At 41.8% G+C, this 18,699-nt stretch overlaps 2 protein-coding genes across 3 annotated transcripts in view; one reads left to right on the top strand and one right to left on the bottom strand.

Moving 5' to 3' along the window:
- cacna1db (calcium channel, voltage-dependent, L type, alpha 1D subunit, b) overlaps positions 1-1,228 on the top strand; it is a 114,085-nt gene extending 112,857 nt beyond the window's left edge. The window contains exons 50-51 of the mRNA XM_078288239.1: positions 201-383; positions 938-1,228. Coding sequence (XP_078144365.1) covers positions 201-383; positions 938-1,228 — 474 coding nt within the window. The remainder of the gene's footprint in view (positions 1-200; positions 384-937) is intronic.
- chdh (choline dehydrogenase) lies at positions 330-18,473 on the bottom strand. Of its 2 annotated transcripts, XM_078288242.1 has the most exons (11): positions 18,353-18,473; positions 18,010-18,264; positions 17,506-17,736; positions 16,019-16,185; positions 14,761-14,912; positions 14,374-14,503; positions 13,738-13,872; positions 11,007-11,149; positions 9,610-9,712; positions 8,655-9,077; positions 330-344 (listed from the first exon to the last, which is right to left on the bottom strand). In XM_078288242.1, the coding sequence occupies exons 1-10, from the start codon at positions 18,433-18,435 to the stop codon at positions 8,659-8,661; spliced, it is 1,818 nt and encodes a 605-aa protein (XP_078144368.1). In that variant the 5' UTR covers positions 18,436-18,473; the 3' UTR covers positions 330-344; positions 8,655-8,658. The 2 variants fall into 2 exon arrangements, with proteins under 2 accessions (XP_078144368.1, XP_071758891.2); XM_071902790.2 differs by lacking the exon at positions 330-344 and having other exon boundaries at positions 8,057-9,077.
- Between the last annotated feature and the right edge of the window lie 226 nt (positions 18,474-18,699).

Here is an 18,699-nt window from a genome sequence, read left to right as displayed (position 1 = left end):
TGGGTTGTTGTATAAACCTGTACTGCTGACTTGCTTACTTAAGTATGGATTTCCATACTTAGAAATCCATAACTAAGTAAGCTAGTAGCATCTGTAACAACTGTAAATTAATCCATATATATGTACATAATCCATACTCCTTCCCCAAAAATATGTATGAACATATTTATATGTGTGTGTGTGTGTGTGTGTGCTCCCAGGTGGACTGGCGTAGTCCCGGCAGTGTGGGCAGTATCCCCGGAGCGGTGCGGAGGAGCTCCTGGTACACGGACGCCCAGGACGTCCCGGGACGCAGCTGCTCTCCGTCCCTCCTGCAGTTACCCGCCGAGAGCCGCTCTCGCCTCCTGCAGAAGAGAGGCAGCGCCAACAGTCTGGTGGAGGCCGTGAGTACAGCAGTACACACTTCTTCTTCTACTTTTTCTTCTTCTCAAACACGTCACACACTCCCAAGTAGACTCACATTAGAGCCACAAACGCCCACTTAATAACATTTTATCCCAATTCATACCAGAATATTTTTATTGTTGTTATTGATTTAGTATTGAATTATATAACTGTCTACACAGTATGTGGAGAGATAATGGGGTTGAGAGTGATCAGATTACAATAGTCATTCTTATACATTTTCTAATTGAGAAACCAGATACACACTGACTTAACACACAGACACACACAACCATACACTACACATACACACACACACACACACACAAAGTGTATAAAACAACACAAAACAGGCGCACATACACATGTGCACATTGGCTTAAAAACAGACACACACACACTCATAAATGCACATTCACACACACCTCAGAGAGCCACAAATGCTCCTAGAACTGCTGGAGTTGCCATTGAAATATTTGAATTTAGCAATAAAATCATTCTTTTTACATTATTTATTTTTCTTCTCTGATAACATTACTCTTATTATCCTCAGGTGTTGATTTCCGAGGGCTTGGGGAAATACGCCAGGGACCCCAAGTTCGTGACGGCGACCAAACACGAGATCGCAGACGCCTGCGAGATGACCATCGACGAGATGGAGAGCGCCGCCAGCAATCTGCTGAACGGCACTGTGGGTAACGGCAGCACGGGGGGGGCGGGGAGCGCGGGCCCGGACGCGCTCAGAGACCGCAGCATCCGCGACTACAGCGACGAGGAGCCGGACGTCGCCGCGAAATGCGAGGAGGACTTGACGGACGAGATGATATGCATCACGACGCTATAGCAGCGGCTCACACAGGAATTATTTAGGTTTTTTCAATTGAATTTATCCCACTGTTCCACATTGGAGGGATGTTTCTGTTACAAACGTCCTGCAATAGACAGGCAGTGTGACAGATGGATGGGTAAGAGGACAAAAAGTGCCTTGTTTTCTCTTTATACGGAGTGGAGGGAGGGAACGGAGAAGAGGAGAAAAACAGATGTGGATTACTGGATGGATGGATAGAGAGACTTACGGAAAGACTGAGATAAATTCAGTAGATATTCACAACAGAGGAATCCAATCTACCTGCCTGCCTGCCACTTAACGAGGGATTCAGGGCATTCCTTAAAAGCTGTTTTGTATTTTCCTCATTAATGGTGAGTTGATATAGCAGATGAGCCTGAAGTGAGACACACAGGCCAAATTCGTTCAGCTGCAAATTGTTTAAGTATAAGATTTGTATTTGGTCTATTTTGACCAAGTTTCACTACATATACTCGATGCTTGATTTTAACTTTGATAACATGATAACAAGAAGCTTGATGATACAAGAATCTGTTATTATTTTTTTGGTCTGCAGCCCATTCTTCATGCCACATTTTTGGTCTTGACTGGAATGACACAGAAAACCGCAACAAAAAATATTTGAAACAAACATTTTTTCCTGTCTAAATCCTAGGCCAGCAAGCTAAAACTCCTCTACAGCCAGGCCGGTCTAACAAGGAGGGGTTAGATCAATTATTTTGATTATTTATTTCAGCTAATCTCAATGCAGAGTTAAGACCGGGCCGAGCCAAAGTCATTTCGGCCCGTGTCTAAGAGTTTGTCCCGAGGTTCGTTGGACTGGGGAAGCTGGGAGTTCAGGGGTTCAGGGTTAAACGTTTTTCCTCACACAACTTGAAACCGAGATGGAAATCACATATCAGTGAAACAAGATGTTGTCCTCAGGCATATCCCCCGTTTCTCACATTCACACACTGATATGACACGTCCGCCCCCACTGCCCCCATCTGCCTTACCCTTTGCTACACACTGACAAGACGTATACTAAACCAGTGACTTACCCTGTTTTCGATTTTATTTTACGACTTTAAACACGCAACACATAAAAGAAGCTGAGGCTGTTGCAATAAAGTCAGAGATTTATTTCCATTGTGATCATCAACTTTTTATCAAGGCCCCTTTTCAAAACTGTGACGCACAACTAATCGCTACAGGAGAACAGTGGAGATCACTTCAGTGTTACACGCTACTGTCGAGGGTTTTCCAGGTCCACTTCAGAAACTATTTGGAACTAAACTGATGATGTCAATTCAGAGATAAAGATTATAACGCTTTTACCCCTCCAGTCTGGTTTATTAAACTGTTGCTTGGGACTCCGAGTGGGTCAAGGGTCTGCGCCCTACATGACTAGAGAATAAATTCCTCGTTTGGGATTATTCCTGGAAAAACAAAACTAAGAATTGCTAAATCTATATCCCTATATCTATATTCCAATATCTGAAATGAATAACAGCAAAAAGTCCATTCCATCTGGCCTCAGTCCTAAGTAATGTTTTACCAATATTGACTCCTTTTAACTTTTTAACTGTACTGCCACTACAGGACGTTTTTGATCCCATGCGACCCAGATTTGATAGTTTTCATACGCTGAGCCAGCAGTGAAATGATATGGCTCAGTTCCTCCCAAGCATCTCAGTACTAAAATCATCTTTGTCTCATAAGTCAGTGGACTAACTAAGACGATGTTAATGATCTCACAGCACTAAGATCTTGGTCACAAAGGTTCAACACATATTAGCTCTTTATTAGCTTGTGTATATATTTAAAACGCTATTGCAGAGAGGGAGACACTATATTTTTTTGAATTTCTCGACTTGGTATAGATATATAATTAGAGTCAGGTGTACATAGTCTATACTTGGAATGACATGATTGATGTTAGGTGTTGCCTTGTCTTTGAGGGGATTGGCTTTTTTTGTTCAAACACAACAGTTTGAACAGGAAGTGCACATGATGTCCGAAACACCTGCTGTCTGTCACGTGAGCACAAACACTGAAGAGAGAAGCAAGATTTCTCACCGACTATGTTGTGTATCAGAAGGGTCTGCACACTCGCTTTGCCACTAACCCGTGTTTGTTAGACACTGCTAGCTGAAATAATGTCTCCAGGTCATCTTTTTGAAAACAACTTTATTTTAAACGTAACACTGGGCGATGACGGGGCAACTCTTGTGGTAACTCACTGTGCTTTTTGTTTTTTCAATCTGAGTACTGTTGTCGGGACAAACGTTGTGTTGTCCTGTGCAATTAAAGGGCTCCTTCAAATAAGACCAAAACAAGGGATCATCAAGTGCATTTACATAAACATTAATATTCCAGATACTCTGATTTTCTATTTTAAAGTTGCCGCAGGAACACGCCATTTCACACGCCAACGCACGCCAATGATATGAGGAATGAGACGTGAGGCATGAACGGTGATGATATTAATAGGAAACTGAAGCATGTAAACACATTGTCCTGTTTGCTGTTGCTTGTTTGGGGCCTCAGAAAGATGTTTCATGTTGTAATATTCACAATATTCTGTTTATTCATGTAAACAGAAGACATATGAAGACACTTGACTTATTGACTAAACACCTTATTCCTAATATAAGCTTAACCAGGATATGGAATACTCTTTGCATGTAAATGCACTGGTTTATGCTTCTCTCTAGGCAATTCACACACACACAGGTTTTGGTGGCAAACAAAGCTGATAAATATATTGAATTATGCATTTTGTAATTGCATGTAAATTGTGTTCCATTAAGACTTTAAGGACCTTTATTGTTGATACCTCTGTAACTATCCAGGTGTGTTGGTAAACTTGTCAGGGAATTCTGTGGCGAAGGCTGCATTTACACAGGAGCAACAACAACAAAAAAAAGATTTTTAAAGTAAATCTGTGACATTTTCATATAAATAAATTTCTGTTTTACTACTTTCTGCCGACACAATAGTGATTCAACCTATATCCAGAAAGCTTTTACATTTGCTGTTCTGAACACCCGGTGCCTGGTAGGTCTTTACCGGGAAAAGTCCTCCACACAGGAAGTGATGCGCCAACAGCAGTTTGTTTGGAATCAACAGAAGAAGAAGAACTGGGTAGTTAGCATGAGCAGCGATAGCCACCATGTCAGAACAGACAAAGAAAAGAGCGCCACCTACAGAAACTTTATCAACAGAAAACCCAAAGAAAAAGACGCTGCAGTACTGCGCAATGGCTGCTTAATGAAGATGTCACCAAAATAAAATAAAAAAGAGGATGTCACAGATTACCATTTTAAAAATCTCTTCGTTGTTTTTTGTGGAAATGCAGCCAAAGATTCTGCTTTTTACCAATGATTTTTTTTAAATATATTTTGGGGGGAGTTAGAGCACTTCAACTGCCATATTACACACACACACACACACACACAGAGTTTAATTAGAAATTTGAACTTTGCATATCCCTCTGAGTCACACGTGTCACACATTAATGCATTTCACCCGAGGGTCCGCCAAGAAAGCAGGGCTGCTGAGGGGATCGAACCTCCAGCTGAGCCACACTGCAAAAAATGACAAGCTGTCCAGTGATTTTAACCTGTTTCCAGACCCATCAAGCTTATTTTGTGATATTTTTAGTCAAATTATCTCACTGCACTGGCAGATAATCTTACTGGTTTCAATAAATTTCACTTGATACATGCCAATATGATTTCTTTCAAGAAATCATCATGTGGAAACAAAACAATTTCACTTTTTCCAAGTAAATGTCCTGAAACAAGTTACGTTATCCTGAAAAAAACACAGTGGTTATCTGCCAGTGCTGTAAGTTGATTTCACAAAAAAAAATCCTAAAAATCCTAAAATAAGCTTGATAAGTCTGAACACCAGGCACTACTTGTATAGTGAAGACAGTAATGGGAGAAACAAGTACTATTAATTATTACTGCTGCTACTACTGATGTCCAGAGGCAAAGGAATACTTACCAAACATAAATGAGTCATAATTTAATTAATGATAGGTATTGGTATGATTGATTCATTTTATGTGAGACACCACAGACTCATTGACTCAGTGGAGTATTTTGAAATGCTTCTTTGTATAGTCCAGGTTTATTTTGTGTCAGTTAAACCAAAACTTCCTCCTTCCAAAGCCATAACTGTTGAGAAACTCTGCAGGCCGACATAACATGGGAAGATATTTCCTTCTGCTGGCAGAGTGTGGCTCGCCGTGTCTCTGCTCCTCACAGGGTTTCACACCATGATAGCCAGCAACAGCTCAAACAGAAAAAGGATAATCTGCGGGTTTATTTGCAGTGCATTACAACTATACAAATACATTGTAATCTAGAGTTTTATCTGTCTTTCTTCAGTATCAAAACAAAAACGTAGTGATAAAAAAACAAAACAAAAAAAACACAAAGCTTTGTTGTACGTGCAATTCACAGCTTTATTTTTTTGTACTGTTCCACTGTTTTACAGATGTTTATGAAAATAATGTTGATGACAACAATGTATAAAATCTGTACAGAGTTTGTAAATGAAAAAAAGTATAAGTGGTGAACTGAACTTGAAAATTTCTGCTTTGTACCCATTTGTTGTTTTAAAAACTAAGAAATAGCTCTATCTACTTTGTAGCATAACTATTAGTACCTTTTAGATTTTGTACCAATGGAAAAAAAAAAAACCTGTTTTGTACAATTTAATTCTCTTGAATATTTGCCTGGAATTACAATGAAACTGCTGAGGATTTTTGTATGGATCACTGAATAAAATCACGAGGACGGTTTCTAGTGTTCCTTCACAACTGATCAATACAAGCAAATCTAACAATTAAACATGCAACAAAATAAGAAACTTCAAATGTAAGAATTTTACAATAATTTCCCCTTTTATATCCATCCTTCTGACATCAGTACATAGATAATATCAATACTGAAGTGATGTTCATTTGAACTCAGTAATACTATAAAATGTTGCAGGAATACTGCCACAACAGTGCAGATGATCTTAGTTTTATAGGTTAGTGCAAAGCTTTATATAAGACATATTTATCATTCATATACTGCTATTTCCATGTGTCCAGACTCACATGTCTGATGAGAGATTGTCTCTAAATACATGTAAAAATTGTGATGACAATATTTCACTAGCTCATTCTAAAATCTACAAACCATAAATAAGCATCCATCCTGGCCAGACCGAAATGGATCTTAATAGGGAATCACACTTGTGTTATAGGCAGCGCTAGCAGTATCATTATTATTCTGTCTATTTAAAAGGTTATCATTCATTTCATCTGATCAGTTATACAAAATATTATTGCTTCTTCGTAAACATTTACGTATATAAAAATATGTTGTACATTGGATAACGGCGACACAAAATCTACGAGGAAGACATTATTTAGTGTTTCGACGTAAACAATCGTAATTTTAAGACAGGGTCCACGTCTGCCACTTTGAATATCCTGAGCTATCATTTGCATTTATTGGTACTTCAATAAAATGGCTATCAGACCGGTGTAAAACAAAAAGGCAATCTGTAGTGCGAGGATTTAACAGCAAAGACAAGGATATAACATTCATTACCCAAAGCAATTAGTAAGACAGCAAAATTATATAATTTTCTACATGTGCTTGCTTGTATCCCCCCCCCCCCCAAAAAAAAAACTACAAAAAAAAAATTGTCCCCAGAAGAATTTGTTTGCTTCAAAATCCAAGACTAAATGTTTTGTAGTGTAATAGCTCCAAGCTGGAAGTCAGACCACTGTGTTATGTAACCACAGATTTTGGGGCCATGCAGATGGGTAACCATGGCAACAACTACAACTGACAGCACTTCATTACACTTGTTTTAGTTGTTGCAGGACTGCAGTCAAGACCACCTGGGTCGAGTCCAAGTCAATTCCAAGACCGGGTCAAGTCGAGACAAAACATATTTTACCACTGTTACAGAATAAAGGCCACAGACAATTTCCCACTCTTGCTTAAACAGTGAAGTTGGATACTCCTTTTTTTCCCCTTAAATACTAAGTTCAACTTTCTCTTGTTTTACAGAAGTACATTTCTGCCATTGTTTGTTGGGATGGGTGAAATTACAGCCTCCCTCAAAACAAATGTAATCCATCATGGCGTCTAACCTGATATTTTAATAATTTTAGGAGTTAAAAAAGGAGCGTGGTGAAGATGATACTTAAGCAATGTCAGTTTTACTGGCAGGGATGGAATTTATATTTTATGTTATGGGCTGATCCAGACTGTTAAAGACACTCAAATGCTGTCAGACTGCTGTATACTTCAAGGGAGAGGTCGCCCAATGTACTGTACACTTATAAGAGACATTTTTATAAACTCCCCTTAGACTGTTAGAAATGAGCTTGTCCAGCTGCTACAGCAACACAGGGCCCATTTCCCATGGTTCTCTCTCATAGCCAATTCAGACAGTTTCTTATAGTCATCATTACACACTTTGTGATCGGTGCAGAATAGAAGCAGGGCAGGCGCACGCTAGCATGCTCGAACACACAGTTGGTTCTTTGTTCGAATTTAACGAAGGCAACGGTAGGCAATTAACATGTTCCAAAGGTTTTTCCATAACATCTATAGAGGCTTTGCAGTTGCGTCACATATCTCCTAGCAACCACGTCTGGCACCGTCATGGAGATCCAGTGGACAATTGACTGTACACAAATAATGCCTTAATATACAACAAGCAAGAAAAAGAGATACTGGATAAAGATTGTTGCTGTGTATGTGTAAGTCGGTAATGTTATGCTTAAAATTGAACAGTCTGATAAGGTAGATTTCCACATTTTTGTCTGTAGCTTGAAAATCATCAGCTCAGTTAACCTGAACAAACGGTTGGTTTTAGGCTTTGTTAGCTAGCTAACTAGCCAGCAGGCTAATTCAGCAAATCAACCGATGTTCATGTTAAGATGTGACTACTAGCCACTTAACACTAGATTATTTTAGATACGTTAGCTAGTATGCAAATCAGGTGTATTACTGTAACAACAGAACAGTGAAAATTAGCTAACCAGATAGTACGGTTTAGCTAGCTAACAGGCTGACATTATCTAAACACAAAATGAATCAGATTCATCAGTGGTAATATGATCAGTTCCCAGTCAAAAACATTACAGAAATTAACCATGTCTATTCTATTCTGTTGAGATGGCTAAGTCCTACTGTATGTTTAGAAACACAATCAGCTGTTCAAAGCTATAGTTGCCCAAGAGCTTTGGACCTCCAATATGGCCGCCAAGGGGTGCGTTATGTCACCTGAAAGGCCTTTATAGTTACCATGGATTTGCATGAAAATTTGTGCAAACAAGGGGGATACTGTCTTCTCAACACATACCCTTTACTAATATGCTGAATAGTGCAGGCTTTGCTTCCTCTCTTCCCCCTCTCACCTCCTCATCTCTGCGTGTCGAGCGTCGGCGGCTGGTACACCGGAACCCCTGGGTCGACGAGCGCCGGGCGACCTCTGATAATGTCAGCAGCCTTCTCCGCCATCATGATGGTCGGAGCGTTCAGGTTGCCGCTGACAACGCTGGGCATGATAGAGGCGTCGACCACGCGGAGCCCCTCGAGACCCAGAACGCGCGCGTTGGAGTCGACGACCGCCATCGGGTCGGAGGCCGAGCCCATCTTGCAGGTGCAGGAGGGATGGTAGGCGCTGTCCGCCTTCCGACGGACGAAAGCATCGATCTCGGCGTCAGACTGGACCTGAGGACCAGGCTGGACCTCGGGACCGCGGAACGGGTCGAAGGCCTTCTGGGCAAAGATCTCTCTGGAGAGTTTGACGCACTCCCTGAACTCCCATACGTCAATGTCTGAGAGGAGAGGAGAGGAGAGGAAAGAAGGGTCTATACACAGCAGCGCTGAAGCTTTTGATAGGCTAAGTAGGCTAGTCTACAGCTGCTTTAATATTAAATTAAATTATTTTAAATTGTGGTAAACCATGCTGGTTCTAATCTTTAATAACTTAAAGACAATAAAATAACTATCCAACAGCCATCAAGACTCCTACTCAAAATTAGCCTTCATATAGCTTGAGCTACATTTGCACTTAGCCTACCGTAATGATGCTAATAGGTCGGAATATATCAAGTTTGAGTTAGTGTAATGACAGTAATAGGTGCAAATCTTTCATTTTACCATTATCCTGGTGTGATTTTAAGGGAGGCACAGTTAAAATCATGCATTTAAAATTTACATCTAGAGCAAGGGTTCTTGCGCTATGGGTTGGGTCCCAAACTGGGTCACAGATTTGCTTTGGTGGGTGGGATTAAAGTTCTCAATAAGGTCCTTGGGTGAAAAACTTTGAGAGACTGGGTTCTTGAGAGTTCAGGCACTGGGTCTTACCAGTGGAGAGGTAGTTTGGCTGCAGAATCGGGTGATCCAGAGGGTTGGCACTCTTCAGCTTCATCCAGCCAATACTGGTGCTTCTCATTGGTCCAACATGAACCTACAACACCATAACATCATCATTACTCAGTCATGAACCTGGGACACAGAAAACACCATCTCTCATTGGTCCAACGTGAACCTAGTGACACCATCTGTCATTGGTTCTCCATGATCTCACAGCACATACGGCTCCTCTTCAGAGTTGAAAATGAAATGTCGGCTCATGTTTTGACAGATCACTGGGAGTCCGCGCTGCATTTTCTGTAGCATAATAGTTGTGAATTTTAACTGTAATTTCAGTATGCTGATACGTTATTATTTTTGCCCTTTTAGACCTATAATGTGGTTGGGTAGACAGAACTAGTCCATCCAAACATAAAACACAAACCCACCCATTCTTTCAACAACCGAATGATGATGATCTGTTCATAAACAACGTGCAAATGTCCATCTTTTGCTGATGTTTGACATCACTGACATCATTTTGTTTTTTTCTCCCTTTGCTCCTCCTTTGAGCGGTTTGTTTCAGACATTTAAAAATATATATATTCTTGTCCCTTTGTTCTTTCTTCCTTTTATTTATTTATTTATTTATTTATTTATTTATTTATTTATAAGGACAACACACATTAATCAACATTTCTGTAAATGTGCCAGTGTTAGCCAGCTGGCAAATTTTCAACTGCAGTCCTTTTGGCGAGATGTTTTAAAACCTATAAAATTCTTGCCAGATAGAAGGTGGAAATATAACCACGTGACACGTTGGGGATTTGCACTTCAGTGGAAACATGATATCAGGTGTGTAACAATACAATATGTAATGCGTGGTCAGGGCTTATTTACTCTCTGGTGGGTAAACACTGCAGCAGCAGACTTCTGTGGAACAGACGCTATAAAAGATGCACTTCTCATGAACTTACTGGCAGATAATTAACAAAGGTTTCCACGGAAGGGCACACATTACTCCTCAAACACATTTTGACCTTAAGCGTGTGTGTGTGTGTGTGTGTGTTATGCATTAAGAGAGGGTTTGGCTCTGGGAGACTGGGAGGAAGGCTGAAACCACACACACCGTACAAACTGTGCAAGTGGGTGAACGTTCGAATTGTATTTCTAATGAAATATGCCATTCTGTCAATGATGAGTGATAGTGGGATCATTTCAGAGTGTGTGTGTGTGTTTGTGTGTGTGTGTGTTTGTGTGTGTGTGCGCATCTGCTCTGACTTTCTGTCAACAGTGCCAATCACCCATTAACACATGAAGTCATCCACCCACACACAAAACAACTAACCTGTCGTAAACATACACAAAATCACACACACACACACACACACACACACACACACACGCACCTGGTAGGCCTCTATCTTGGAGGCAACTCGTCCGTGGTCGATGACCTGTGAGGGCAGGAAGTGGAACTGGATGTCAGGGTGTGTGACGCCCGGCCGGCTCCGGATGAACCCTCCGCTCTCCAGGTGGGCTGTTGCCCCGTAACCTAGGAGATGGTCCTCATGGTTACAAGGTTATTATGGGCCTCGACTTTGGCTATTAATGTTTTCATGTCCCGGCACCACGGTACATGGTGGGGTCTGTCTGTTATGGGATCATGGGGTTTTTCCTCAATGTGTTCGGCAAACACTCTGCACTCTGTGTTCCCTTCAGACAACATGACGATGATGTGTGTGGGCGCGGTTTCTATGCAGGCTGTTTTTGTGTGTGTTTTGAGGTTACCTGGGTATTTCAGTGGGTTGGGCATGCACGTAACAGTATTTGAGTAAGGGACTGTATGTGTGTGTGTGTGTGTGTGCGCGCGAAACTCTTTGTTCGCCAGGTGGGCGGTTCCCTTGTAATGTAGGATAAGATCTGCATGGTTACAAAGTTTCACGTGGTTTGTGAAGCCATGTAAAATCTGGAACATTCTGTTACATGAACCTGAGTGTTTTCCCAGTCAGCGTTTGTTTGTGTTGATGATCACCACTGTAAAGAGGCTGTTTTTTTAACCTTTATTTATCCAGGATCTATTAGATTGCATGCAAATTTTAAGCAATACTTTCAAACACACACTGGAACACACATTATTTATTGTTAGTCAGGTGTGTTATAAAGCAGGGGGGACTTAATGAAGAGGCAATGACGCCATATAGATAATTAAGCTCTGCGATTAATAATAATAATAATAATAATAATAATAATAATAATAATATTAAAGCTGCAAGCAGCGATGATCGGGCCCTCGCACCTTTGCGCACTTTGGGGTGTGCCGCAGCTGCGGCAGCGTTACTGGACACTGACAGGTCGACATGGCTCTGAATTTTCAGTATAAAACATGTAATTTCCTTTTGCCAGTAGGTGGCGCTATGACTATGATTCAAAATTGGCCTGTAGATGTCTTCAGGCCGGGACTCTCATCAAACATGTGAAGTTTGGGGCAGATTTGATCATGTACAGTCGAGTTACAAACCACTTCCGGTGTTGCCAGTAGGTGGCGCTATGACTATAACTGAATATTGGCATGTAGATGTCTTCAGGCCGGGGCACTTATCATTAACATGTGAAGTTTGGGGCAGATTTGACCATGTACACTCAAGTTAACACAACTTCCTGTTTCATGGCGAAACATCGAAATTCGCCGCGCCGCCAGGGCAACGCCGTTCGATGAAAACTCCCAATCTTCACAATGAAGCATCATCAAGGTCTTAAGGCTTTTCTGACCACATTTTATTTGGATCTAGTCAACCCGCTAGGAGGAGTACATCAAAGTATAAAACATGTCATTTCCTGTTGCCAGTAGGTGGCGCTATGACTATAACAGAATATTGGCACGTAGATGTGTTCAGGCCGGGACTCTTAGCAAACATTTTGCCTCTGCAAACATCTGCCCCATCAGTTTGGGGCAGATGTGACCATGTACAGTCGAGTTACAAACCACTTCCTGTTTCGTGGCGAAACATGGAAATTTGACGCCTCGCCACGCCCACGCCGTTGGACGGAAACTCAAGCTTTTAACAACTTTTCATCATCAAGGTCTGTTGTATACGCTGAGCAAGTTTGAGGTGGATCCGATTAACCTCCTAGGAGGAGTTCGTTAAAGTATGACCCCTGTAAATGGGCAAAAATGCACAAAAATGCCACAATAAATTCAAAATGGCTGACTTCCTGTTGGGTTTAGGTCATGGCACCTATGACGTTTTTTGTAAGTCTGGACATGATACATGTGTCTCCCAAATTTCGTACATCTAGGTGAAACGTACCGCAAGGGGTATTTCGTTGAAATTTTGTAGGGGGCGCTATTGAGCCATTTTGCCACACCCATGCGCAAGACCCATAAAATATATAATTTTTCACCACTTCTGAGGCGTGTGCAAAGTTTCGTGAGTTTTCGAGCACCTTCAGCCCCTCAAAAATGCGATTAATTCGGCAGAAAAATAATAATTGCTTGCATTTCAATAGGGCCTCGCTCCAGTCGGTGCTCGGGCCCTAATTAAACTCTTTTAATGCAAAGGAGATTGTATGGGTGTTGTCTGCATGCATGTCTGTTTTGTATATGTATGTGTGTGCATATGTGATGTGACATGTCTACATGTGTGTATGTGCATCTCTGCGTGTGTGCTTGTGCATGTGATATGTCCATGTGTCAGTGGATTTGATAAATCTACAGCCATGACTATGCATGTTAGGGGTGAGAAGATATATCGAAATTCAATACATCGCGATACAAAAATGTGACAATACGTATCATGGAGCAAAAAAATGAATCGCGATATTAGCTCCTTTTTATTCTGTTGTAGTAATCACAAATGAGACGGCTTGCCCATCACAATTTCACAAGCTCTCCATTGAAATGATATTATTTGCACTTTGTAATTACATTTTTAAATTGTTGTTGACATTCTAGCAAGCCAATGCCATCACGAGAGAGATTTTTTGGGTCAGAAACAAACATAATTCAGCACAGTCACTCACAGTTAAACTTAAACGTATTGCATCGTATCGTGATTATATCGAATCGTGAACCCCATATCGAGTTGTATCGTGAGATAAGCATATCGTTACATCTCTAATGGATGTGTGTGTGCATGTTACCAGTGAACTGGGCGAACCACTCCAGGCCGATCTTGACCATGTGGAAGGGTTTCTGGGACTTGTACAGGGTGATGGGCTGAGTACACTGCTGCTGCACATACAGCTCCAAATGATCCTGCAGGTTACTGCCAACACCTGGGAAACAGAGGGAGGGAGGGAGGGAGAGGGAGAGGGAGAGGGAGAGAGAGAGAGAGAGAGAGAGAGAGAGAGAGAGAGAGAGAGAGAGAGAGAGAGAGAGAGAGAGAGAGAGAGAGAGAGAGAGAGAGAAAACATACAGCCCAAGTTTAGTATATGTTGATGTCATGCAAATCCATCAAACAAAAGCGCATATGTACACACACTCACACAGACATGTTAGTATGAGTGCCTATGAGTTTGTGTGTGTGTGTAGGTGTGTGTGCATTTGATTTTTTGGTCTGTATTTTTCAGCATTGCGACAAAGTGAATAAAAGAAAAAATCCTTTCATTCTATCAGGATTAAGTGTTCTATGTTGAATATGAGCAGAAGTACAAACACTTTTTGTATTATGACTTTCATTCATTTTGTTATTAATATATTCAAATTAGCTAATATTTCATAAAACCTGTGTGAATTTGCATCAGTTGGATCACTAATGCTTAAACACACACACACACCTGGTAAGTGCTGGACTACAGGGATGCCATGTTGTTTCAGGTCGTCTGCGTTTCCCACTCCAGACAGCATGAGAAGCTGAGGCGAGTTGATGGCTCCTCCGCTCAGGATCACCTCTTTCTCTGCAAACACCTGGAGAGGCAACAGAAACACTACTGGCTGAGTGAATCAGTGAATAAAACAGACGAATAGAAAGATCAAGTAAATACGTGAGCAAACAATCAAATAAACGAACGGATGAATCGATGTTATTGTGTTGATTCAGAAATCATAATTAAAAATCGACAGCGAACATCATGTTCAAACACTCCAACCACAAAGTGACCTTTCAAAACATCATTCCCTCCTTCCAGATTTTAAAATCCTTTAAATCCTTCCTTCCTCCCTACCCTTTTCTTCTGTCCTTTCTGCGTGTATTCCACGCCCACGGCTCGGTTCCCCTCAAACAGGATCTTGGTGGTCAGGCAGCGCACCTCCGTCTTCAGGTTGGGTCGACCCAGGACGGGTCTCAGGTAGGCGCTGGCTGTGCTCCATCTCTTTCCTGGAGGGATGTGGGGGTTGAGATGTAGTGAACATCAAGGCAGACTTGGGGTGCGATCACACCTACAGTTCATTGTCTTCAAGCCATAGGAGAAAGGTTTACTTGGTTGGATTTTGTATTTGGTTTGTCCGCTCTTTGCCATAATTTCCCTTCTCTCAGTTAAGAACACATGAAGAAACAGCGCAGATCAGTCCAGACTGCAGTTTGCTCTCGTCTCATTTTGTCATGCTTTCCAAGCATGAGGAGCTGCAGGTTATCATGTCAACATTCACCTCCTTGTACTCATAAACCCTTGTGTTTTGGGGTCATTTCCTGTAGTTGGTTGGATTCTAACAAACCGCACAGCAGTTCTCTTATTTTCAGGTGTCTCGGTACGGTTATTTGTTCAAATGAGTTCAAATAAACTGCAACACACCTTTAGAAACAGGTAAATCCAGGTAATTATTTGGAAACTGACAGCTGATGGAGCTATAAACACTAAATACACTTGTAGCTCCAACACACAAACTTATTAGGACATTATAGAACCAGTGTTTTGATAGCATTGAATAGATGCCACCACATCTAACTGTTTGAACATCGAGGCAGGAACAGGTTTGTAGCAACAATATTGTATTCAATTCAGCTCACACCCTTTGGCCGACTGATTTGCAAGTGGTTGAACAAGACTAAACAAAAACATTATTATATAACTTCATCTTGCAAAGGCCGGCACAGAAAACCTAGTGCAGATCAGCGGTTCTCAAACATTTTCATGTCATGATCATGTTTCATGTCCCCCCAAATATTCACACATTAGGCCACCAACCCCCATTTAATAAGATTTTGTCCAAGGGATTCCCATATGGCAAGGTTTTTGTTGTTGTTGACCGAGTATGGAGTAGTAAGGGAGATAACCGTGGTGAGAGAGAAGCCTATTACACTCCCTCAAGTGTCCCGGGATGGGCATCAGACCCCACATTGAGAACCACTGGTGTAGATGATGCACAACAGTGAACAGCTTGTAAAATACATTTAACAACATTCACACATGCAAGAGCAGAAATTGAAGCTGCCAACATAATCACCAGTCATTTAAGGAGATGGCAGTCCCTTGTTCCTCATACCTTTGTAAATGGTCATGTCCATCCAGCCCAGGCCTTCCTGCTGGTGTCCATTCATGTCGTCAGTGACGGGGTATCCTGCCTGCTGGCCCGCCTCAATAAAAGCCTTGTGGAGCGGGTGGTTGGTCTTTCCTCTGGACACATGCAGAGGTCCGCTGCCTCCCCGGTACCTACACAACATTAAAGGATACGGCTGGTGTTTTTAAATACATTTCCTACCGTCAACAAATCCTATGAAAAAAACAAAATCAACAATACGTTTGCTCTACTCCCGTTACTTTCCCACTTCTCACGTTCCCTTTTTAGCCGTCAACCCGAAAGTCTTTGGCTCCATTTGTAAGCTAAAAACCTTTAAATACAGCTCACAAAGACATAGTTTCAATTTTAAAAATCGCCAACTGTTACCATGAAAATTCAGGCTGTTGTAGTTATTACCAAATCAAATGGGAACAAATTCTTCATTACACCGGGGACCATTTTCAACTACTTTCCTGAGATGGAAAACGTGTTTACGGTCGGCTTATTAAGTGGGCTGAGGAAAAAGTCGGCCGGCCCGGTGCATCGTGATGATGAAATATGTTGCCCAGAGCAACGGCATGGCTCTACGACGGGTTTTTAATAGTTTTTTAATACAATGGAGTTCTATAGCTACTGAGACATGGCTGCATTGGGCACCGGCTACATGGACGAGACTTATTAGCAAAACAAATTCATTGCTGATTTTGTTATTTTCATAGGATTTGTTGACGGTAAGAAATGCATTAAAAAACACCGGCCTTATCCTTTAACAACGCTGCAGGGTTTCATGGGAGCGGTTCCATTCCAAAACACTATACATCTGTTGGTGCGGTTGGTAGTTTTACTTTCATGCCAGCAATCAGAGCATGTCACATTTTTCAAACGGTGGAAACGTGTATAAACAGCACTGATAATCCAAAGTTTCACAAAGGTATGGATGTCACTGTGTGACAGTTTCACAGATATGCAAATACTTGGACACTGAATAGATGGTGAAAACCCGTGGAAATGTTGAAATGAAAATGAAAGTTGAGACGACGTTCGTAGTCGTTCATAGCTGCTACCTGCATTGTTTTGTTAAACAAATATCTTTCTGATATCAGTTCATAATAGATCCCAAAGCTGTTTTAATATGAATTTTTAGGGTTAGGGTTTTATTTTTATCACAATATGGCTTACTTATGCAAAGTTACTCGTTAAATAATCAAATTGATGTTCATCACATTGAACTGCATGGTAATGTTTAGTGTGATATCAAACAAAACTCAAATAATATTCCTTAAAATGTTTCATACCTCATTTTGACAGGGCTTTTAAAGAAAATGCGCTTGTTATCATCAATTTAGACAAGGAAATTGAGTATCACGATATCACCATATCATCACGATATGATTCCACTGAAAGACGATAATACTGAATTATCGCCCAGCCCTTTGTATGGAAGTGTCCAGCAGACAGCGGGTGCTGCGTACCTGTCTTCTCCCAGTTCATGACACTGAGCTTTCCTGAAGTAGGGCAGACAGCGTTGGTAGTCCCAGCCCTCGGCCCCCTCTCTCTGCCAGCGGTTGTAGTCTTCGCCGTGTCCGCGGATGTACACCATGGCGTTGAGCGAAGAGGAGCCGCCCCAAACCCGGCCCCTCGGCCAGTACATGACCCGGTCGTCCATGTGGGCCTGAGGCAACGTGTGGTAGAACCAGTTATACCTGAGGAGAAACACAGAGAAACAGTCTAGAGCGGGGTACCTTTTTATGGCGTTTCTGCCTCATTACAGATGGGTGATAGTTAGGGTGGAGAGAGCGAGCCTGCATCATTTCAAGTAAAGGTATTGCATGACCAAAAGGTGGATTTTCCTGGATTTCTGTGCAAACTGAGCCATCGTTTGCAGAAACCATTCCAAACCCAAAACTAGTAAAAGAAGACTAAAAGAAGAAGAAGAAGAAGAAGAAGAAGGAGGAGGAAGAAAACCAACATCATACTTGTCATCACAGAGGTTGTAGGTCAACGCGGCCGGCATGTGGATCTTCCATGACAGTCGCAAGTTGCCTAGCAACATGTCCTTAGGCCCCGCCTCCAGCAGCAGCACAGACTCATGGGCGTCCTCCGTGAGACGATTGGCCAGGACGCAACCCGCTGACCCCGCCCCCACGACGATGTAACTGTAGGACGGTGTTTTCTGATTGGCCGCAGGTGATGATGAAGCGTTCCAATGGGCGGCTGTGGTGCTGATGCATCTGGAAGGGGGGGGGGGGGAAGAGGAAGAGGAGGTAAAGGAGGAGTTTCTCATCCTAGGGACAAAGTGAAACCTTGGCTGACACACACCTGCCCTCCTTCATAATCCTCCCCCCAGTCCTGGTCATCCCCAGTCGGGCTCCAGTTTGGCCTAACAGGACCCGACACAACATCCTGGTTCTGGGAGGCTGTTCTTCATTCACTGGTCAGCTGGCACTAGGAAATACAATCAGATCAATAAACACATTAAAAGACATAATGACAGGGGCAAGCATTGAACTGGGACTGGAACTAGAATATCCAATAGAACTGAATGAAAAAAATAAATTAATTAATTCAAATAAATAAATAAAATTCCTGACAAACTGAACATCAAGAAGCTTCCGCCACACACTCGTGGCCAAAAACAAATCGTTGCCTGAAGCTCATCATTTTTT

This window comes from Centroberyx gerrardi, chromosome 14 (genome assembly GCF_048128805.1).
Source record: "Centroberyx gerrardi isolate f3 chromosome 14, fCenGer3.hap1.cur.20231027, whole genome shotgun sequence".
Taxonomy (NCBI): domain Eukaryota; kingdom Metazoa; phylum Chordata; class Actinopteri; order Beryciformes; family Berycidae; genus Centroberyx; species Centroberyx gerrardi.
Note: the sequence above shows the minus strand (reverse complement) of the source record. Positions and strands in the feature narration are given on the sequence as shown.